This window comes from Taudactylus pleione, unplaced genomic scaffold, assembly GCF_031769625.1.
Source record: "Taudactylus pleione unplaced genomic scaffold, aTauple2 ptg000637l, whole genome shotgun sequence".
Taxonomy (NCBI): Eukaryota; Metazoa; Chordata; class Amphibia; order Anura; family Myobatrachidae; genus Taudactylus; species Taudactylus pleione.
In genome coordinates this window covers 5827485-5851482 of record NW_028285039.1, presented here as the reverse complement: position 1 = coordinate 5851482, position 23998 = coordinate 5827485, and the positions used below count along the sequence as shown (strand labels likewise).

Sequence of the window (23998 nt, the reverse complement as noted above, 5' to 3'; positions counted from 1 at the left end):
AGTGCCAACACCTGGCAGCCACCAGCTCAGTGCCATCAAAGAAAGGGACTAAGTTCCTCTATCTCCCCAACCTCACCATCTGGAAAGTTAGGGGCACCCTTGTTTGATCACTGGACAAAACCCTCTGCACTACAGAACAATCAAGGAGTCCAGGGATGGGAGCAGGTCCCCCCCCCCACAAAACTGGCATCCATAAAATCAGGGGCACCCATTTTAGAAAGAGGGGGATCACCTTTATACTTATTGTCTGATGATCACCGGACAATGTTACTCTGTGATAAAGAAATATTTTCTGTATCTGGGGGTGCCAGATGTGCCCTCTCAAGAGACGAACCTTGCAAGAGATGAACGGTAAGAACTACAGCTTGCATCATCAGTGACAGAGAGACAGTGTGGTAAGTCATAGTGTATCTTTACTTTATTTCAAATTTAAAGGCCGGCATATGTTTCAGTTATATGTGTTTGTCAAATAGGCTGCACTCTGGAGACTTCTACCTCCGTGAACAAACATTTAATCTTCAACGTTTCGGGGATGCATTCCCTTCATCAGGATACACACATGGGGAAGGGTGGGGGGGGGGGGGGGCAAACCTATTCTTGCACCTGGTCCCACCACTGATATGGTCTGTGCATTCCTCCTATATAGTAGCCAGTATTGCTCTCGCAGCTGCTACTGTGTCAGACAAATAAAATACACACTGTGGGTATTTTACTTGTGTGTGTCTGTGCTTAGGAGATCATGTAAAAAGTTTAAAGATCTACATCAACTTTATTGTTTTGATAGCTAGATAAAGTTGAATGTATAATGTACAGTCTATATACTCAGCCAGTGATTCCAGCTTGTATGCAGAGGTAACACAAGAACTTTGCTCATCTCTAATCAACCTGAACCAAATAAACATTTATATAAAATCCTTATTACTTATGTAGAGAACAAAATAATCCAAAACAAATATTGATAGCTACAGTTTCCTCCAGGTTATTATATATATAAATGAATAAACATACAGTCTCTTTTGATCTTCAAGTTGATCTGGAAAAAGTATGTCTATATACTGTAGTTTAGAAGGGATCCACTAAGTTGGACTTAATAAATAGTTCCTCGAGGTCTGAAGAGACCGTCCACCTGCCAGTAGGGCTCTGCTCTAGGGAAACACCTAGACAAAGTTGTAAACATGGTGCAGGTCTTTACTTCGCCATTTTGGGCAGATACTTCATTATTGATACAAATTACAAGAAACATATCTCAAAAAGACCTGTATATTTAAGCTTCTGAGTAGAAAAGAAAGAAAAATGGAAAATAATGATAAATGAATGTACCCGTTTCACACGCATGCTGCGCCGCTCCATGGCGTTTCTTATAAATGGTGGCTTTTTAGAGAGCGTTGAGCTGTCACTGTCGCTGCGGTTCAGCTGCAGAAGACACATCAATGAAAAAATAATACCATGATTAATAAAGAGAACACATTTGTTAGGGTAGTGCAAGGCCGCTACAAACTCAATAAAAATACATTATAGCCGGCAAATTAAATGCACAAAATAGCCTATTTACACAGGTGTTTTATTTTTGTAAGCAAGTAAAATAGCATGTAACCTGCATTGTGTTTATGCATGTATTTACTATGATTTATATGCGTTTACAAATCCGCAAAACCATGTGGAAACACATATGTACAATAAATTGGCAGAGTAAAACTTGCTTACTGCCATGTTCCATTCACTGGTTTGGCTTGGGTCCCTGAGGAGGCGAACAATAAATGGGAAGTTGATAGAGGAGTGGCACGGACAACGGCTTGGCAGGAAGATGCGAGTAGAGAAGCAGAATACTGGAGACCTCTTACACCCAATGGGGCCCCAGGCGCATAGCAGGTAAGTCAGCATTCAGTTTTATAGCAACGGTTTCTACTGCACCAATGTAGTTTTTCTTTAAACATTAGAGTATTTAAGACACCAAATATTAGTCTCCCTATGGATCAATTCTGAAGCTACAAGTCCTAAATATAAATGGTTAGCAGTGCCAGCTTGTTTATGCAGATGACTAGTCACACACAACCAATCATCTGCAACCGTCTGCTTTTTTCTCCAGACACTTTTTCCTGGTGAAACACTGGGCACAGACAGCCAAACCCTTTGCAGTCCTGGGGGAAGTAGGTTCATAAGATCCCTCATCTCACTGGAATTCTCATTTTAATAACATCTCAATAAAGATTAGTAGGCTGTCAGTCATATTACTAAAGGTAATGCATATAAAGACAAATAAAATCATTTGTAAGCCATAATCAGAACCCAACGTGTTTTGTAAGACTGGATTTCTAAATAATGTTTATGGATCACTTATCCTATTATTTACTGTGTATAAAATGCTACTTTTGACCTCGTCCCTGTTTAATGTGAAACTAAACATACCTCTACTATCCAGATCTTAATATGGTTAAAGTATAGTGCAGGTGGGATTCTTACCGGCTATGTAACAGAGTATACAATATATCCTAACAGCTGTAGTGTAAACATGTATCTCTCTCCTTGGTATTTGGGCTTTAATTCATCATATAATAGGGCATACGGGAAATGTCATGAGAGGAGATGCAGGTTGCAGCTGATGGGGGCCAGGCCAGCCTGGACTATTTGCGTCATTAGGCACCGTCTTTTCATGGCAAAATGCTGTGCACTGTGGGCCTGATTCAGACCCGGTCGCAAGCGCTGAGCGCTCGCAACCGGGTCGATGTTTGCCCACTGGGTGCTCCGTCGCTCTGGGTCTCGCACCAAAGGGGGCGAGCTGTTGATGGTGAGTGACAGCTCGCCCCGTTTGGTGGGTGGGCTGGGGGGGGGGGGGGGCTCCAAAAAAAAAAAAAAGCCCTGATTCAGAGTGCGCGTTCTTTCAGAGCGTCCGTCTCCGAATCAGGCCCTGTGTGTCTAAGTAGAGGGAGCAGGGCCAAATGATGTAATTACCATAGAATCACTTCATATTGGCCAGTAATTGCCACCATTTTGCTCCCCATCCTGTCCACTTCACTAAGAAGTGGGTGGGAGGAGAGAGGACCACCAACTTTTTTCGTTAGCCTCCTAGAGGTTTCAGGGGATTAGGTATTATGTAATAGGGTTTAAAACTTTAAATATTTCTGTTTTACTACTAAAGCTCTCTTATACAGGGACAGAACAAGCAATATTTCTAGTTCACTCACCAGCAGCTGATGAATGAGTACACCTCGCATTATTTCTTAAAATGTAATCTGGTTTACTTACATGGCAAATGTATTGACTCTGTGGCCCAGGAGAGAAGGTCTTTGAACGGATTATGGTGCTGCCTCTCATGAACTGTGATTGCATTTGATTAGCTGCTCTCTTATCTTTTGGACGAACAACAGTGGAGGTCTGAGGAATGCCTTCTGTATTGGTTTCCTTATCAATCTACAGTACAAAGAAACTGTTAGTATATAGTACAGTACACAATGGCTTCTATGTAACACTTCTACAATGCCCAATGTGAGTGTCAATACTGATAATAGGGCCTGATTCAGAGTAGTACACTAATGCTGCTGCCGCTGCTTATGTATCTGCAGCTGTAACACAAAAATATGCAAATGCTGCAGCCGCCAGATTTATTGAGACGCTCACCTGCGGCTTTGCTAATCCAAGCATCTGTGTAAAGTGTTGCTGTATCTGCGTACAAAGACACAGCATCAGTTGCCTCCTGAGAGAGTCTACGGTCCCACATAGTGGCTGTGGGAATTGAGGTGCATGAGCCATATTCCTTGCAGCAGACTCGCAGTCACAGGGTGTGACACCCCCCTGAAACATGCCTGCGTTCCTTGCCACCTCTCCCCATTACCTCCCCCAAATGTTCCATGACACGGCGAATAAATACCCACTGCAAGCAACTACGGTAATGTACTGTACCTGGATGCATGTGCAGTACGACTCAGCCGGATGCGCAGACAGCCGATAATCATTCAACTGTGCGCACATCGGCATATCGTACACCTCTGAATCAGGACCATAGTTACAACAGGGATGTAGGAGGATGATAAAGATAACTGGTTAGTAACAAGCCAGCACTGTTATTTACAATGTGATGCACATTTACTGTAACACAAAGTAACATGTAAGAGGGATTAAGTAAATTATTGCGCACTGCATATGTTCTATAACCTGTATTTGACATAACGTAAGTGTCTTTCTCTCATACAACTGTAATAATAACAAACTTGTTATTGCAGTAGGTTAATGAAATTTCCTTTCAAGTTACATTATTGGCCATATTTTTAATTAGCTTTATCTGCAAAGAAAAATCTGTATTGCTTACTGTTCGTGGGGAAATATAACCATACTGCAAGTGCAAACATGTCCATATACGGGATGCAGTCGACATGGTTAAAATATTGACATAATAGATGTCGACACCTAAAATGTTTGATATTTGTGCTAGGGTTAGTGTTACCGTTAGGGTATGGAACTAGGTGGCGGAACTCCCCGTGGCAATGGAGGCACTGGGTGCCAGTTGTCAGGGGGCACCATGTAGCAAGGGAATACAAGGGGAACAGTTGTACCGGAGCATACAGATAAATCCATTCTATAACCGCTGCCTGCACCCTGTTGATCATTGCAGCGGCGCAGGCAGTGGTTAAAGACGGATTTATCTGTGGGGTCTGGGAGCCGCTGTCTCTTGATGTTCTGGTGCCATCAGCAACAAGTGCAAACATGTTTGGTTTATTTCGAGGCGCCGCGGCACGAAGAGTAGCAGCCATAAGACCCAGAAGAAGGTAAATGTCTGTGGGCTGTAGCTGGTAGGATGCGGGGGCTGGAGATAAACCAGGGGGCTAAAGAGTCAGAAGAAGGCTGGCTGAAACTGGAGAGACACTGTGGGACTGGAGAGACAAAAGGGGGATTGGTGCAATTGAAGAGACAATGGGGAGTTGGAGCTGCAGAAACACGAATACGGGGGGAGAATGAGGATGGATAGAAACATGGGGCGGTGAGGCTGAAGAGAACTGTGGATAAGTGGATGGAGATTATCCACAACTGGAAGGATTACTGGCACATTACTTTGTCTTTTGCCCCCTCAGCTGTGCTACTGTGCATGTGTCGGCACAAGCATATGCCACAGGGGTGGGAGGATACTAGCATTTATTTCGCCTCCGAGTGCCTGGTATGAACTACCGCCCATAGATAAACTCACAATAAAAAGACATGGTCAACATTGCAACAATGCCAACATGACATCAGTGTTCACATGCCGAATGTCAACATGGTAAATGTCGACATAATGACCATATTCACTTTCTGATGTAGACCTAATGAATGTCAACATTGTGAATGAAGACATTTTATACCATACCAGTGGTGTAACCAGTACTGGCAGAGGGGGGAGCTGCTGGCCTGGGCAATGTCCAGCAATACTTGATCCCAGTGCCAGAAGTCCTGCAGTCTCACCGGCATCTTCATAGTGGCGGGTGACATTTAGCACCAGCTGTGAGCAGCTCACGGACTGGTGGCCATTTGAACTTTGCGCCGGTTGCAAGCCAATTACAGCGTGTGTACCAGCAGCCAATAGAAAGAGGCCACGGAAAGCCAATCACCGCGTCATGGCTGACTCAAAGAAGCCACTGGGCAGGAAAGTCAGTTCGGCAGCAGCAGGCGGAGGATGCAGATGTCGCGGGAAGAGCTCTGGCGGCCCTGGAAGAGGCCAGAAGATGCCGGGCTCAAGACAGAAGAGCTCCAGGATGGGCCAGCAGCAGAAAAATGCGGCTGAGGACAGGTAGACTACAATTGATTACTACCTAGACCATCAGGTTGACCAGCACTAGGCCCGTGTAGTAATTCTAATTGTGTCATTGATGGGGGGGGGCGCGCCATTTATTCCTTTGCCCAGGGCGCCAAACACCCCAGTTATGTGAGTGACATACAGCCAGGTGCATAAATATTGGGACATTGACAGAATTTTCATATTTTGGCCTCTATTCCCCACCACAATGGCTTTGAGATGAAACAAACAAGATGTGCTTTAACTGCAGACTTTCTGATTTAATTTGAGGGTAATTACATCCAAATCAGGTGAGCGGTCTAGGAATTACAACGGTTTCTATATGGGCCTCCCACTTTTTAAGGGGCCAAAAGTAATGGGACAAACTAAACAATCCTAAATCTAACTTTCACTTTTTAATACTTTGTTGCAAATCCTTTGCAGGCAATTACAGCCTGAAGTCTGGAACGCATAGACATCACCAGACGCTGGGTTTCATCCCTGGTGATGCTCTGCCAGGCCTCTACTGCAAATGTCTTCAGTTCCTGCTTGTTCTTGGGGCATTTTCCCTTCAGTTTTGTCTTCATCAAGTGAAATACATGCTCAATCGGATTCAAGTCAGGGGATTGACTTGGCCATTGCATAACATTCCACTTTTTAGCCTTAAAAAACTCTTTGGTTGCTTTTGCAGTATGCTTCGGGTCATTGTCTATCTGCACTGTGAAGCGTCGTCCAATGAGTTCTGAAGCATTTGACTGAATATGAGCATATAATATTGCCCGAAACAGTTCAGAATTCATTCTGCTGCTTTTGTCAGCAGTCACATCATCAATAAATTCAAGGGAACCAGTTCCATTGTCAGCCATACATGCACACGCCATGACACTACCACCACCATGCTTCACTGATGAGGTGGTATGTTTTGGATCATGAGCAGTTCCTTTCCTTCTCCATACTCTTCTCTTCCCATCACTCTGGTACAAGTTGATCTTTGTCTCATCTGTCCATAGGATGTTGTTCCAGAACTGTAATGGCTTTTGTAGATGTTGTTTGGCAAACTCTAATCTGGTCTTCCTGTTTTTGTGGCTCACCAATGGTTTACATCTTGTGGTGAACCCTCTATATTCACTCTTGTGAAGTCTTCTCTTGATTGTTGACTTTGACACATATACACCTACCTCCTGGAGAGTGTTCTTGATTTGGCCAACTGTTTTGAAGAGGTTTTTCTTCACCAGGGAAATAATTATTCTGTCATCCACCACAGTTGTTTTCGGTGGTCTTCCGGGTCTTTTGGTGTTGCTGAGCTCTCCGATGCGTTCTTTCTTTTTAAGAATGTTCCAAACAGTTGATTTGGCCACACCTATATCTCTCTGATGGATTTGTTTTGATTTTTCAGCCTACTGGTGGCTTGCTTCACTGATAGTGACAGCTCTTTGGATCTCATATTGAGAGTCGACACCAACTGATTGAAAATGCAAATGTCACACTTTGAATCAACTCCAGACCTTTTACCTGCTTAATTGATAATGAAATAAAGAGGGAATAGCCCACACCTGTCCATGAAATAGCTTTTGAGTTGATAGTTTGGCCCCTTAAAAAGTGGGAGGCACATATAGAAACCGTTGTAATTCCTACACCGTTCACCTGATTTGAATGTAATTACCCTCAAATTAAATCTGAAAGTCTGCAGTTAAAGCACATCTTGTTTGTTTCATTTCAAAGCCACTGTGGTGGTGAATAGAGGCCAAAATATGAAAATTCTGTCAATGTCCCAATATTTATGCACCTGACTATAAGGGGCATTTTTAAATTTTAATTGCATATATTAAAAGTTATATTTTACAATTGATAATTTAATGTGGATATCCACCTCAAGAGTGCCCCAGCAACGAGCCCTTCTTTTTTCTTGTTTTGTGTTTCATGGCATGTTTTGGCTTTGGGAGCACCACCAACGATGACTGATGAGCTATTATAAATGGACATAAGATTGTTGGTATCTAGTCTATGAGTATTTGTTTTTGTTCAGTGCGGTACCCTTCTCTCTGGTTCCAAGTACGCATATCATTTTAATCAGCAGAAGCACATCTGTGCGAATAAGATGCATCGAAAGGTAAAAAGTTGCCCAAAAAAATGCTCACCGCTACCGAGTTATGCCACGGCGCGACTAGAAGGGCTGTTTGACGCGCAAGGAGGCTAGATGTATGAGGACACATCTGTATGTGTCATGTGATTCTTCATTTGTTCACCTTAATGGGGGATGACAGCAAGTCTTGTTCTTCGGTTTCACTCTGCACATTTTCATCACATTCATTCACTTCTTCATTTTCAGTACCGGCGTCTTCATCCTGCTCTTCATGCCTATAATATGTGACAACATTAATGGTATTGTGTGTCCTTTTATAACCAGCAGACATCTTTTATTTATCAAAGCTTTTAAGTACATATTTAAAAAAACTGTACTGGGCTCATAAATAATACCGAAGCACAGTTTATGTCAAAGAAACAAAATAACCCTAAATGCTTATACTAGCAAACAGTAACATTTAGGGATTGTTTACTTTAGAGGATAAAAGAATTAACCTTTGCATTTACACTTTTACTAACCTAATAAAGAGAATAGGATAAAACTAGCTAATAAGCAGACTAGAAATTCTAATTACTGTCTCCTCTTTCTTCAAATCCTAAGACTTTGGTATCTGCCCATAGAAAATTGCAACCAGCATATCCATCTTTATAGGTATAAATCATTATATTTGTAATACTGGAAAATTGGAAATTCTGATCTGGTACAGTATTTTGTAAGTTGACCAACAGATGGTGCTATTTCTCACACACAGATACTGTAAACTTCAGAGGTACTTAAGGATAAGTGCTATGAGCTCATTGTTGTACAATTCCTTATAGTGTTAGTATTACAGTGTCTTTTACCTTGAATCACATTTCATTATAGAACATATTCAAAATGAGTTGTAGCACAAATAAAATGTACAAACAAAAGGTGAAATGTCAAACTTTACACCACTATCAAAACAATAATATATTTCAAGTGTGAATGTTTTCAGATCAATCAACTTAAATGATGTCCTGTAAAATAAAAATAAGCAGCATTCACAATATTGTCACTTACCATATGACATCCTTATCCCCTTCCTGTCCAGTGTCTTCAAGTTCTTTTTCCACAGCCTCAAGCTCAGCAGCAGTTTGTACTAACAGTGCAGACACGGAGTTCTGGAGAAAGGTAAATGATATGAACGTGTATATGTGTCTCCTGTATAAGGCAGGGTGATGGGAAAGGTAAATGATATGAACGTGTATATGTGTCTCCTGTATAAGGCAGGGTGATGGGAAAGGTAAATGATATGAACGTGTATATGTGTCTCCTGTATAAGGCAGGGTGATGGGAAAGGTAAATGATATGAACGTGTATATGTGTCTCCTGTATAAGGCAGGGTGTTGGGAAAGGTAAATGATATGAACGTGTATATGTGTCTCCTGTATAAGGCAGGGTGATGGGAAAGGTAAATGATATGAACGTGTATATGTGTCTCCTGTATAAGGCAGGGTGATGGGAAAGGTAAATGATATGAACGTGTATATGTGTCTCCTGTATAAGGCAGGGTGATGGGAAAGGTAAATGATATGAACGTGTATATGTGTCTCCTGTATAAGGCAGGGTGTTGGGAAAGGTAAATGATATGAACGTGTATATGTGTCTCCTGTATAAGGCAGGGTGATGGGAAAGGTAAATGATATGAACGTGTATATGTGTCTCCTGTATAAGGCAGGGTGATGGGAAAGGTAAATGATATGAACGTGTATATGTGTCTCCTGTATAAGGCAGGGTGATGGGAAAGGTAAATGATATGAACGTGTATATGTGTCTCCTGCATAAGGCAGGGTGATGGGAAAGGTAAATGATATGAACGTGTATATGTGTCTCCTGTATAAGGCAGGGTGATGGGAAAGGTAAATGATATGAACGTGTATATGTGTCTCCTGTATAAGGCAGGGTGATGGGAAAGGTAAATGATATGAATGTGTATATGTGTCTCCTGTATAAGGCAGGGTGATGGGAAAGGTAAATGATATGAACGTGTATATGTGTCTCCTGTATAAGGCAGGGTGATGGAAAAGGTAAATGATATGAACGTGTATATGTGTCTCCTGTATAAGGCAGGGTGATGGGAAAGGTAAATGATATGAACGTGTATATGTGTCTCCTGTATAAGGCAGGGTGATGGGAAAGGTAAATGATATGAACGTGTATATGCGTCTCCTGTATAAGGCAGGGTGATGGGAAAGGTAAATGATATGAACGTGTATATGTGTCTCCTGTATAAGGCAGGGTGATGGAAAAGGTAAATGATATGAACGTGTATATGTGTCTCCTGTATAAGGCAGGGTGATGGGAAAGGTAAATGATATGAACGTGTATATGTGTCTCCTGTATAAGGCAGGGTGTTGGGAAAGGTAAATGATATGAACGTGTATATGAGTCTCCTGTATAAGGCAGGGTGATGGGAAAGGTAAATGATATGAACGTTTATATGTGTCTCCTGTATAAGGCAGGGTGATGGGAAAGGTAAATGATATGAACGTGTATATGTGTCTCCTGTATAAGGCAGGGTGATGGGAAAGGTAAATGATATGAACGTGTATATGTGTCTCCTGTATAAGGCAGGGTGATGGAAAAGGTAAATGATATGAACGTGTATATGTGTCTCCTGTATAAGGCAGGGTGTTGGGAAAGGTAAATGATATGAACGTGTATATGTGTCTCCTGTATAAGGCAGGGTGATGGGAAAGGTAAATGATATGAACGTGTATATGTGTCTCCTGTATAAGGCAGGGTGATGGGAAAGGTAAATGATATGAACGTGTATATGTGTCTCCTGTATAAGGCAGGGTGATGGGAAAGGTAAATGATATGAACGTGTATATGTGTCTCCTGTATAAGGCAGGGTGATGGAAAAGGTAAATGATATGAACGTGTATATGTGTCTCCTGTATAAGGCAGGGTGATGGGAAAGGTAAATGATATGAACGTGTATATGTGTCTCCTGTATAAGGCAGGGTGATGGGAAAGGTAAATAATATGAACGTGTATATGTGTCTCCTGTATAAGGCAGGGTGATGGGAAATGTAAATGATATGAACGTGTATATGTGTCTCCTGTATAAGGCAGGGTGATGGGAAAGGTAAAGCTACTGTACCGGCGTGGCCCTTTACATTAATTTAAAGCAAATATTAAAACAACAAATATATACATAAAAAAGATCATACATTTACAGTCATATTGTGACATGTTGTAAATAAGGAAGAGCTGCTTTTTCTTCAACAGTTCTGATTAATGTATCCACAAATTACTTACTCAATACTGCCATATTTCTAAGAAAAGCCATTCATTGACAGCTGCATGAATGCAAACAATACGCCTAGTAATCCATGTTGGGTTTGTGGGTATATATGTATATAAACACAATATATCACTTTGACGCCTGTTGCAATTCCCTTGCTGCAGACGTTATCCTACGTTTTGTTACTTTTCCCGCAACTTTGCTACTCTTCCCCAATTTTGCTTCAAGACGCATACACACTAGACGATTTTTAAGAACGATATGGACGATAACGATATCGTTCAGTGTGTATGCAGTGAACGACCAACGATGCGCACTCCCGCAGGTTGTTGACGATGTCGTTTGTCGTCCATACATGCAGGTCAATCTGACGATGTCATTAAGAATTGCCTCTTCAGATATGTGGCAGGATGACTTCACTGAAAGATATCTTTAACCACTTGCCTGGCATGATCGTATCAGATACAACCAGTCAGAAAAGCTCTGTGGGCGGCTGCTAGAAAGTCATATTGTAGCAGCCGCCAATCACAGATGGATCTCCTGGTCCCTGTGCACACTGTCCCTCCACGTGGGCCGGCCAATCACTGGTAGCAATGATCGGACAGCCCAGCGCCGGCACACCCTCCCCCAACGGCTGCCGAGGGGACAGAGCAGACGCCGGGTAAATAAAACAGCAGCGATGATGGCGCCAGCAGCAGCCCTTCTCTCTCCACCCCCGCTAGCAGCCGGGCTGCAAACTAGACAGAGCAGCCGCCGGTCAATAGAAGGTAGCGCTATCACTGACCTTTTCTCTGCCGCCCCAGGCCCATTGTCCAGGCCTGAAAAGGGGGACTCATCAGTGGTCCCACTCAGTAAAGCTCCACAGCGGCTCCAAATAGTAGAGGGAGCAGCCGCTGACCAAAGAGCCAACCCCTCCTCTCCCTCCCCCATTTTTGAAAGCCCCACCCCCCATGAATAACAGCAAAGCCCTGGCACTATATATAAATATATATATATATATATATATATATATATATAATGTGTGGAGCCCCCCAAACGGTGTCAAACAATCAATTGTTTCTATCGATGGTTGAATGGATTGGCCATCGATGGTACAGCTGTCAATGACCAGAACTACAGTATACCATAAAAATGTTTGTTTTTATGGTATATGGTGTCTAAAAAAATAAATAAATTGCATTGGAATCGTTTTAAAAAGATGTTCTTGACCTAAATCAATCATAAAAAAAAACGACAACTTCAGAGCGGTTTTTGTAAAAAAATTTTTGTCAGTTACGTGGTTAAAGATATCTTTCAGTGTGTGCACCCAATATCATTTGCCCTGCACTGCAGAAAGTTAAAGGGAAATCTTTCACCAATATCGTTCATACAGCACATTGTCTAGTGTGTATGCCCATTTAGTACGCAAATAGTGTATTTGGTACTTAGGATTGGTATTTTTGTCACTTAAAGAATAGAGATAAAGTTGCAAATAAAGCATAGCAATAGTCACTGTTATTGGACCACAATTCAGAGATGGGAATAGCGTAAGAAATAGCAAGTAACTATGTTGCAATGCAAGGGGTGCAAATACATACATGTTTTGCATGCAGGGTAAATAGTGGCTGCTTTTGCATGTAGCCCACAAATGATGGACAGCTTTATTTTAACGCTGCAATTTAGATTTCAGTTTGGACAGATCTGTATGTGTATGTATTTTAAAAAGTCCCTCTATATCTCTGTGCGACTGAGTCTGTGAAATTGTATACGATGTGCTAGAATGCAGCAGTCACAGCGGTTTTCATTCCAATCTCGGTTATAGTTCATATACAGACTCAGGTGCACACAGATATACAAGTGTTGAATATGAAATGAATCAGCAGTGTCTGCTGCTGTGTCCTAGTTGCATCACATTGTGACGCCAGTAGAGAAGCATGGGACCTGGCGGCTCAATCACCAGGCAAGTGGCGCTGCGTGTCATATTGAGGCTAGAGGTATGAGGGCATCTACATATATAGAGAATATAAACCATCAGGGCTGAGCATGGTTGTTACATAGCACACACACTGTAGTTAGAAGGACACGGATGTTGTATTATGAAATTCACTGAACTTTCTAGATATCAGTGCTGAAAGATTAGCAATGACCCATAATAGCTGTTAGTTGAAACTTTTATATGAAAGTAGAGAAATACAAGTGGGAGGTGCTTCTAGTCCGACAAGTCAAGGTAAGAATAGCAACCTATCAAGAAGGTAACTACGTATAACGTTACATTGCATAGCACTGTCGTTCAGGTGTGTACCCAGCTTCACAGAGCCTTGAGGCTGAAGCAAGGAAGACTTTAGCCAGCATATAAATACCAACATTTGTCTTTTATGACCGAAGACAAATTGAACATTTATAGGAAAAGTTAAATTCTTCAATAAGTAAAAATAATTTGGCCTGCATAGCATCTCACGCATGCCTAGAGTTGTAGTGGTGCTGATATTTTAGTGTTTAATAAAAGTTATGTTTTAGTGGCACATACTGATTGGAGATCAGTGCATCTTGTAACCAGTTAGTCTGAAAAGTCATTTTGGGGTTAACGGATTTGAAAAACAAATATACTTAATGCCACATTGCAAAAAAATCGCATGCACTAACTGCAATGAAGCAAGGCCGTAGGTAGAAATCCTATGAACAAGTGTATAATCCAACACGCAATAATAATTCTTACTGAATCTCCTGCAGTGTGTTCTTCCAGAGAACCGATGCTTTGCTTATTATTTTGCTTTTGCTTCTTTAGACATCGGTAGCTCAGGAGGTTGTACCACCGTACTTCTTTCTCTCCGGACCTACAGACATCAGCCAGACTGATTTGGGCACCTCCCTGTAAACAAATAAGGTCTTGATTACTGGATAATTGTATTTAGGCCAAAATTACAATATAGTGTATCCCAGAAATAAATACAGAGCCTAGAAAAACTATCACGGCCACAGATTCTAAATTTTATATTGATTTAAGTTTTTTGCACTGATCCAAAGTGTTAAGAGTATTTTTAAAAAAAAATGTTCTTTGAAATACACTGAGACAAGATAAAAAAGTACAACACAGAAGTGTCAGCAGATAGAAAGTATGACTGAAGACAATATAAAGACCACATTGACAGTGAAAAACAATGGGTATGAGAAAATAAAACCTATACATATGTAACAAACAAATACAACCAGCTCAAGACCAATATGAATATTCTAACACGTACCCAAAAGCGCCATTTGGGTCCATGCAGCCTAGAGCTAATTGAAAGTAGGTTATAGATAACACATACCAAATAGTGGTCACAGGGGCGTATCTACAATGGGCACAGGGTGTGCGGGGCACACGGGTCCAAGGGGGCCCAGACCGCTTTCACACCCATATTATTAATACTTACCACTTCGCCTCTGGATTCCCACGTTGGTGCCGGTATCAGCGCAGTAAAAATCACCGAGAAAATGGCCGCTGCGGCCATTTACCCAGCGTTTTGCACATGCAAAGTATGGAAAACACCGGAAAAATGGCTGCTGTGCCATTTTCCCAGTGACCTGCTCAGTGAGCTGCCAGCCTCCAGAGAGAGAGGAGGGGGCCCCAGACAAAGACTGCACACGGGTCCCCTCCTCTTTTGAAATGCCCCTGCGTGGCCAAGAGACAAAATATCTCAACATTAGATATCAGAAAATGATCACACATCAGCATGACGTGGAGATTGATCAGGGAGTAAGGGAGAATCCTCTTTTGTGGTCCACGATGAAGTTGTGGCATATATTATGCCACAATTCTAATTTGAAGGAACATCGATCACTGTTTCTGCCAATTATGAATAACCCCGATTTTCAAAACTAACTTTCATCCTTTCCTTTTACATTATTGTATATATAATATGGGATGTAGGTAATATAGTAGACACAGCTACTAAACGTCCTTTGACATTTGAACACGCGAGCAAAAACTATCCGGTACTCCGATTTCCATTGGCGTTTTTCCAGGCGCAACATTATGCAAGTTCAGTCATCAGGGGTCTATCTGACCAGGATTGGTGGAATCAGGTTGATGTTATGTTCAGGTCTCATTCCCCCTGCTAGAAAAGCTAGATCAATACATTACATTGTGTAGACATATAGACCATACACAGGTTGCAACAGGGGTTGGTCAATGGTTGTCCTTTTTTCCCTCCCTGACGTGTGATATTTTGCTTACAAATCTCAGCAGCTCAAGTAGATTATTGCTTGCAGCCCAATACCAAAAATGTTTCTAAATAGGTCCTACTTTACGTCTCAGGACAATATTTGGCGGGAATAACATCATCTCATAATTATATACATTGCCAGAACCCAAATGCGGATTTCCTCCATTGCTTTTGATCTTGCCCATTATTGCGTAAATTTTGACTCATAGTTAGAAAATTCTCTTTAGATTATCTGGTAAATTGTAACCCATTCTCAGCAGAATGGGCTATGTTTGGGATGGTATCGACTACACAAAGAACTTCTAGAGGATGCAGAAAGTTGCTTTTAGCAATCAGTGTAGCTGCAAGAAAAGTAATTCTGCAGACTTGGATTTCAGCTTCTCCACCCTCTTTGCAAATGTTCCAAAATAAATGAATCCATGTGCATCATGGATTGGATAGAAAACCTCTCTAGATAAAGAACGCTTAAGGTCAAGATTTTTTGAATCATGGGAATCTAGAATTTAAGACTCTCTGAAAAACACTACGTGGTATGAGCAGAGGAGAGTTTTAGGAGACCCTCAAATTGTTATTGAATAGCCTTTGGAATCAAATCACCTTGGCATGCTTTGGGTCATTGTAGCAGCCTTGAGGGCTGGTGACCCTTGGCAAGATGTGACCTACGGGCCGAGAAGCAAGATGCGGCCTTTGGGCCCTGCAGCAGCCTTGAGGACTGGTAACCCTTGGTAGGAAGACACTGTGGTGCGACTTGTTCCGCCGGGTTGACACAAGCAGCAGAAGGCTTGATTGCGTAACCTGGACGCTGGTGTGAGACCAGTGCCGCCAGGTTGACACAAGTGGCAGTTCGCTGGATTTCTTATGCTGGACGCTGGAGTGCGGTCCGTGCCACTTAGATGACACACGCAGCAGGAGGATGGTATGCGGATCGTGCCGCCTGGATGATACAAGAGGCAGGAAGCTGGAATGTGGACCATCCCGCCTAGATGACACAAATGGCAGGAGCAATACAAAGCAGGCAGGCAGAACTGGATACTCGACTAAAACAGGAGACTAACAGAAACACGTGAAAACGCCTTCACCGGCATCCGAGAAACACATCAGCAGGGCAGAAAAAGTAGAAGCTACCAATCCTGTTCCAGCAGAGATGATGTACAGCCTAATGGGAGGACTTCATGAGCTGACAGCGTGGCATCTCTGTCTCCCAGCAACCGACCTGCGAGAACCGCCAGGAGTCCCGTTGTCCAACAAGACGCGGTTGCGGCTTGTGACACCTCCACTGTGTGCGTCAGGCCAAATACCTCCCTACATCCAACTAATTGGGAAAAATTTGCTAATTGCAGGACAGCAGAACAGTCTCCACAAATCCGGACTGTCACACCAAAACCGGGGCAGTTGGGAGGGAATCGGTATGTAATGCCAACAGCTGATTAGCCACTAGATGAAATAATGGCGCCGGAAACCTGAACGCTCTACATCCCGAATGGGGCTGGTAAGTACCGTAACCTGTCCCCACCCAACCGTCCATTAGTGGTGCCTAACCCTAATCCCCCCCCAGTGGTGCCTAACCCCTCCCCATGGTGCCTAACCCTAACCCCCCCTACCCGCACCTTAAACCTAACCCTCCCGCAGGAGGTGCCTAACCCTATTCTCCCCCCGGTGGTGCCTAACCCTCCCGGGGAGTGCCTAATCCTCATCTCCCCCGTGGGTCCCTAAATCTCACCCCCCCCACAGCTAACACATAACATACCCCATTAACCTTCGTTAGGCATGGCGGCTATCGGGATCTTGGCATGAGGCTAAAGATAGGCGTTGGGACTTAGAAGTCTGGCTTTCCGCATCGGGATTGTGGCGGCTGGCATTCCAGATGCCGGTAAGTTAATTACATCCCGTTGGGAGATATGGCGATGAATACGTATTGCTTATATATGTAAATTGGACATTTTCCATTTTTTACATTATATTTATTTTAGGAAATGTGTGACTGGAATTGAATTCTAGGCTTAAAGATTGTGAAGTATAATAGAAAGGTTAGATGCTGATACTTTTTCAAGGCACTGTATATGCATGCATCACAGCTATATAGTTAGCGTGATCCCCTGCAGGAGGCTCGTTCGCACTTACGAGTTCTACGGCAAACAAAACCTTGCATATTTGCTCATTCCTCATTATAAGCAATGTTTCTACCAGTAATATTCCATGGAGGAGCATTGTGGAGACATCATGTTTGATGGAATCTCCCCTAGGCAGCCTGTGGTTAACCATAACAAGATGTGATTGGATGTAATATACTATGGGGCACATGTACAGATGCTCCCAGTTATATTGTGGCTGATCGCGCCACAAACGCGTGCATGCATCGCGCCATGCGATTCCCCTGCATACGCTACGGCGCACACTGTGATTGCACCATGCATTCCGTGGAGGCGTGTACGCAGTGAGAGTATCATCTCATGCTATGCGTGACACGAGTTGCCACGCCAGCAGCAAGGATATAGCTGGGCATATCTGTACTAAGCCTTGGAGAGAGATAAAGAGGAGCTGATTGGTTGGAAATGTATCTCCTTGTCCAAACTGTCACTTCACAGGCTGTGTTTGAAAAATTAGTTAGGAGCTGATTGTTTGGTACTTTATTTCTGTCCACTTTATCTCTCTCCAAAGCTTAGTACATAGACACAACCTAAAAAACAAAAAAATAGGACTTGGAGCGCTGGTAATGCAAATGTTTATTATATATTCTAAATGATGAAACGCATAACATGAAATACATCAATATATAGGTGACAATGTATAATATGAATATTCAAACACATTCAGCTGTGGCCACAGAAATACAAATAAAAACCAGCAGATATAAAAAAAAAAAAAAAAAAAAAAAAGGCAGCGCCTGAGTACTGCCCTATAGAGGTCAGGAAAAAGAAAAAATCAGTAATGTAAACTCACACCTTTTAATGCAACTAGCATTCAAAGGTTTGAGTTATACAGAAGCCTTCACAGATCAGTGAGATCCGTGAAGGATTCAGTCTGTGTTTTTAAAAAAATATATATAACGTGCACCCCCTTCCCCAAAAGCCACTGGCTCTGTACAGCCTGTGCTGGTTTTTAAAATACAGGGGAAAAAATGTGTAGGGGGGCCCTGTATTTTAATAACCAGCACCGGGCTATTTAAAACCTGTCATGGTTCTAAAAATACAGGGGCCAAAATGCGTAGCAGGCACCTAAAAGTACCAGCACAAGGCTTTTCTGATCCGGTCCTGGTTGTGGAAATACAGGGGACAAAACGTGTAGGCGGACCCCTGTAATTTCCATAACCAGTACCGGACTCTTTCTAGCATTGGTGTTATGCCACAGCCATGGAAACCCTTTCACCTGGTTCCCCAGCCAAAGCATTACCCCTGACCGCTAGTCATCCCAGGCTAATAAAGGGATCCCCCTCTCCAGGGCACCACAGGCCTGGACTGATAGCCCAGGGCTATCCCCGACACCCCCGGCCGGTGGGTGCCAGTTTGTTAGTGTAAATGTGGTGTAAAAAATAGAAGTGCAAATATTGTCTTTTGCAATATAACTACAAGGGATTGCAGTGGATACCATTACCTGTGCGGCAGACCTCTCCAATACCCGGGGGAGCAGGTCTTGGTTCTGTGCGAGGACAATTGATTCCTGGCAGCGACACAGATTTCCCAGCTTTACACAGCTCTCCTACTTTCACACAGGGAGAACTTTGAATTCTACCCAGCAGCCACATTAAAGCACGTAATTATACCTGTTTATTTTCATTACACAAGTACTGTGGCTCAGGCTCTAGCTTCTATACACTACTGTGAAGTTCTAATTAATCCCTAAATTAGAAGTGAGCTACAAGTACTGAATCCAATTTTTTATTTTTCCTGACCTCTATAGGGCAGTACTCAGGCGCTGCCTTTTTTTTTTTTTTTTATATCTGCTGGTTTTTATTTGTATTTCTGTGGCCACTTGTGGTGACTTTTGTATCGGTTTATGTCCCTAATTCCAACCAGTTTACATTTCTTAGGAACATGTGTTTGGCCATTCAAAAAATTAAACAAGGTTCCCTAATAATGCTGGGATATTTTAACTTGGTTTTAGATCCTAAAGTAGATAAATACCATCAGCTTCCCAACGCTTCCTCCATTTCGTACTCTGGGCCTAATTCAGACCCGCTCGCGAGCGGACGCTCGCAAGCGGGTCGATGGTGCCCGAATGCGCATGCGCACGACGGAGGGAGCTCAGTCGTGCGCATGCGCGAGACACGGCGAGCGACAGCCAAGCTGTCGCTCCGGGTCTCGCACCAAAGGGGGCGTGCTGTCGATGGTGACTGACAGCACGCCCCCTTTGGTGGGCGTGCCAGGGGCATAGCTGCCAGACAGAGGAGTTCCCATGGGAACGCCTACCGTCTGGGTCCGGCCCCACTGACATCAGTGGGAGTGATTTTGGCTCTGATAGAGCCAAAATCACTCCTGGGCTTGCAGCAGCGAGACCCTACCGCAGGGTCTCGACGTAAGCCCGATGGTCGCGATGGTCTTGACCATCACGACCATCATCATGGACGCTCGCTATAGCTGTGGGTGGTAACCCACAGCTATGCGAGCGTCCAAGAGGCCGCTCCATTTTTAGGGAGGAGGGCCTTGATTCAGAGCGAGCGCTTTGGTCAGAGCGTTCGGCTCTGAATCAGGCCCTCTGTTAGCAGAATTTGATCTATACGATGTAGGGAGAAAATCTAATCCCTCTGCTCTAGATTATACTTATTTTTCTCAAGTCCACAATTCTTATTCCCATATTAATCTTTCATTGACAGACAAGTGGACTTTACAATATTCACAGTCGTTATTTTTCCCCATTACGTGGTCTGACGATGCTCCGCATGTGGAAATGGAATCTATCCTGTCAACATTTGCCCCCTTGCCCTTGGAGACTCTCTTCCCCCCCTTCTTACAGACCCCGTCACTAAACAATTTATAGCAGATAGCATAAAGCTTAATGTGGAGTCTAATGTTCCCTCTGATACATCTTTCTCCTAACCTTCCCTCTCTAATTCACCTTGACCGCAGAATATTAAATTTTATAGAACATGTTAATTCTTCCAAATCAGGATTGCTTTTACTCTCCCTTGATGCTGAAATAGCATTTGACTCCTTAGTTGGTTATATATGCGGGCTGTCATTTCTAAATTTGGTTTTACGGATCGTATCTTCACGTCTACTTTAGCTTATAGTTGTCCTTCAGCTAGGGTCTTTAGCAATGGTTTTCTGTCTGACACATTCCCTATATATATATATAATGGTATGCGACAAGGATGCCCCATTTCCCCTTTGATATTTGTTTTGGCCATTGAACCGATTGCTGCTAAAATAAGAACAGATGCTGAGTTACCTTGAGTTAAGGTTGGGGCTCAGGTGCATAAACTTTGTCTTTTCGCAGATGACGTTCTCCTTTTTGTTACAGACCTCTTGCATTCGTTGACCCATCTCCATTCGGTATTGGATGCATATAGTGCTACTTCTTACTATAAACCTAATACATCTAAGACTGATGCTTTACCTATTAATCTTACATCTTCCACTATTTCTTCTCTCCACTCTGCCTTTCAGTATAATTGGTGTACCTCCTCTATTCATTATCTTGAAATACATATACCACCCTCCTCTGTATCGGTTTTCGATGTTTACATGCCCACCCTAATTGATCGCCTTTCTAAATTCATTAAATCTTGGTTCTCTTATGAGATTTCCTGGCTAGGCTGTTTAGCTGCTTTTAAAATGTCTTTATTACCAAAACTAATGTATTTGTTTTGTACGATCCCTTTTATGTTTAGTAATACATATATAGATAAGTATCATTTTAATTACCTTGTTACCTTTGGAAGAATTGCCCTCCAAAATTAACTCGTTCTCGAATGATTTTACCTAGGGAATGTGGGGGATTAGGTTTGCTGGATTTAGTTTTGTACCACGAAGCTTGTTTACTAGCAGAACTTCAAGAATGGTTTTGTCCTCCCTCTGTTAATTGTTGGGTGTCCCTAGAACAACATAGCTGTCCACAATTTCCTTTAGTAGATTTACTTTGGGTGCATAGATCTGGGAGTCCATTTTGTTCTTCATAAAAGCTCGGATACCGGATTTCTCACTTCCATCCCCAGAACTTTCTACTACAGCTGTAGATAAATTAACTCCTAATCTTACTGTTTCAGTTTGGTTAGGTCATGGTATATACAAATTGGGAGATCTTCTGGAAGGTAGTCTGTTTATCTCATTCCCCCATCTACAATCCCGTTATTCTCTACCTGCGCCCTAGCTACTACATTATATGTGAATTCACGATTGGTTCCAGAAAGTATCTGGCTGGGTGGCTTGCTTTGTCCTCCTACCCAAATGCTTTTTTCTCAATTGCAAAAGGGTGGGTGTAGAGGTGGCGTTTCTTTTTGGTAGAAATTTCTCATTGTGTTAAGCCCTTCAGATAAGTCCGGAGCACAATTAAGATGGGAAAAAGATATAGGTCACCCAATTTCTGATTCTAAGTGGGAATTTATCTATTCTACTTCTTTCTGAATTTCCCGTTTTTTGAACCATACTGAAAATAAGAGTTGTGGTAGACTTACCATTGATAACTCTTTTTCTTCGAGGTCCATAGGGTCCACAGGGATACTATGGGGATAATGTGGTTGGAGTGATCCAGGCACCAAACAGTTAAAGTTTTCAGCTCCCATGATGCCTCTGGTCCTCCTCCACATATACCCCGCCCCTGGCCACAGGCGTTCAGTTTTGTTAACTAGCCCAAAGCAGGAGTAGGAAAGCGGAGAAGGAAGAACAATCGTACACTAGAAACACGCTAAATGAGGGAATCCGTGACCAAAAGAAAAAACTATCCAATGCAGTCAGGGTGGGTGCCCTGTGGACCCTTTGGATCTCGAAGAAAAAGAGTTATCAATGGTAAGTCGACCATAACTCTTATTTTCTTCTTCAGGTTCCATAGGGATTCAAAGAGATACCATGGGGATGTCCTAAAGCAGTTCCCCTAAGTGTGGGGATGGTCCTGAGTAGAAAGGAGAACTTGTCGCCCAAAGGAAGCATCCTGAGAGGCAAAAGTATTAGAGGCGTAGAACCTGAGAAAATTGTGAACAGAAGACCACGTGGCTGCCTTGAACAATTACTCATAAGAGGCACCACTACTAAATGCCCAAGATGGCCCTACAGACAGAGTACAATTGGTTGTCATTTTGTTTGGAACAGCCTGTGTGTATTCCTGAGAGATAGTCATATGTAACCATCTAGCCAGGGTCTGTTTGTTGGCTGGCCATCCTCATTTGTGAAAACCATATAGCACAAACAGAGTTTGTACGCTCCACATAGATACGGAGAGCATGAACCACATCCATGGAAGCTTCACCTACAGAAAGGTCTGAAGACTGAAAAGCTGGAACCACGATCTCTTCATTGACGTGAAAATGGGACACTACCTTAGAAAGGTAAAAAACTCCCTTGTACGGAGAACAGCTCTATCCTGGTGAAAAATAAAACATAGGGAGCAACAATAGAGCGCTGCCAAATCAGAGACTCTGCGTGCAGAAGAGATAGCAAGGAGAAAAAGTGTCTTAGCTGTCAACCATTTCAAATCTACAGGGTCCAGAGGTTCAAATGGGGGAGCTTGTAGCCCCATGAGAACCAAAGACAAATCCCACGGTGCTACTGATGGGACAAAGGGTGGCTGAACTCGGAGAACCCTCTGAAAAAAAATTCAACACCTGGTAAAGAAGCAATCTTTCTCTGGAACCAGACTGACAGTGCAGAAACTTGCACTCTCAAAGTGGCCAGATGGAGACCACTTGGACATACAGGCTGGAGTAAAGTCAGTACCCGGGAAAACCTAAACACCTTAGGGTCATATTTTCCGTGGGATCACCATTGACCAAAAGAATCCCAAACTCTGAAGAGGAAGGCTTTCGTGCCCTAAGTATCATTTGAATCGCAGAGCTGGAGAAACCCTTGGCTCTTAAGATGGAAGACTCAAGAGCCACGCCGTCAAAGACATACGAGGTAAGTCCGGATGCAGACAGGGACCCTGCGCTAACAGATTCGGCCATAGAGGAAGAGGATATGGACTGTCTATGTTGGTGAACCAATGACGTCTGGGCTAAGCAGAATCCACTAGTATTACTGTTCCGCCTTCCTGCTTGAATTTCCTGTGAACCCTTGGGAGGAGGGAAATCGGAGGAAAGATATGCCAGCTTACTGCTAGTGCGTCCCATTTAACTGCTATTGCATCCATGAATGCTGCTGGGAGATCTCTGGTCCTGGATCCATACCTGGGAAACTTGTGGTTGTGACGTGATGCCATGAGGTCTATGTCTGGTAGGCCCACAGATAGACCTAACCAGGAGTTGAAAAAAACCCGGGTGGAGAGACCACTCTCCGGCATGTATGTCCTGACGACAGGGCTGACTAACTTGACGTCTGACTAACCCAGACCTCTTAGTTTGTCGCCTGGTTGTCCTGCAAAAACTAGACAGGCTTAAAAAAGAAGGTTCCTTTGCTTGTCCCTGAGGACGAAAGGACTGAAAAGAAAACTGCCTAGACTTTAATGTAGCTGTAGATGGCAGACCTGCAGATTTTGAAGCTGCCAGAGTAGCTATTATGTTATCTAACTCTGCTCCAAAAAGTACATTCCCATAAAAAGGTAAGCATTCAAGAGCCTTCTTTGACCTTGTA

The 23998-nt window shown here is 43.0% G+C and overlaps 1 protein-coding gene across 1 annotated transcript in view; it reads right to left on the bottom strand.

The window, feature by feature from the left end:
- WWC1 (WW and C2 domain containing 1) overlaps positions 1 to 23998 on the bottom strand; it is a 288584-nt gene that overhangs the window by 37006 nt on the left and 227580 nt on the right. The window contains exons 16-20 of the mRNA XM_088454941.1: positions 13793 to 13945; positions 8868 to 8968; positions 7987 to 8098; positions 3244 to 3408; positions 1321 to 1413 (exon numbers count right to left, since the gene is read on the bottom strand). Of these exons, the coding sequence (XP_088311067.1) occupies positions 1321 to 1413; positions 3244 to 3408; positions 7987 to 8098; positions 8868 to 8968; positions 13793 to 13945 (624 nt within the window). The remainder of the gene's footprint in view (positions 1 to 1320; positions 1414 to 3243; positions 3409 to 7986; positions 8099 to 8867; positions 8969 to 13792; positions 13946 to 23998) is intronic.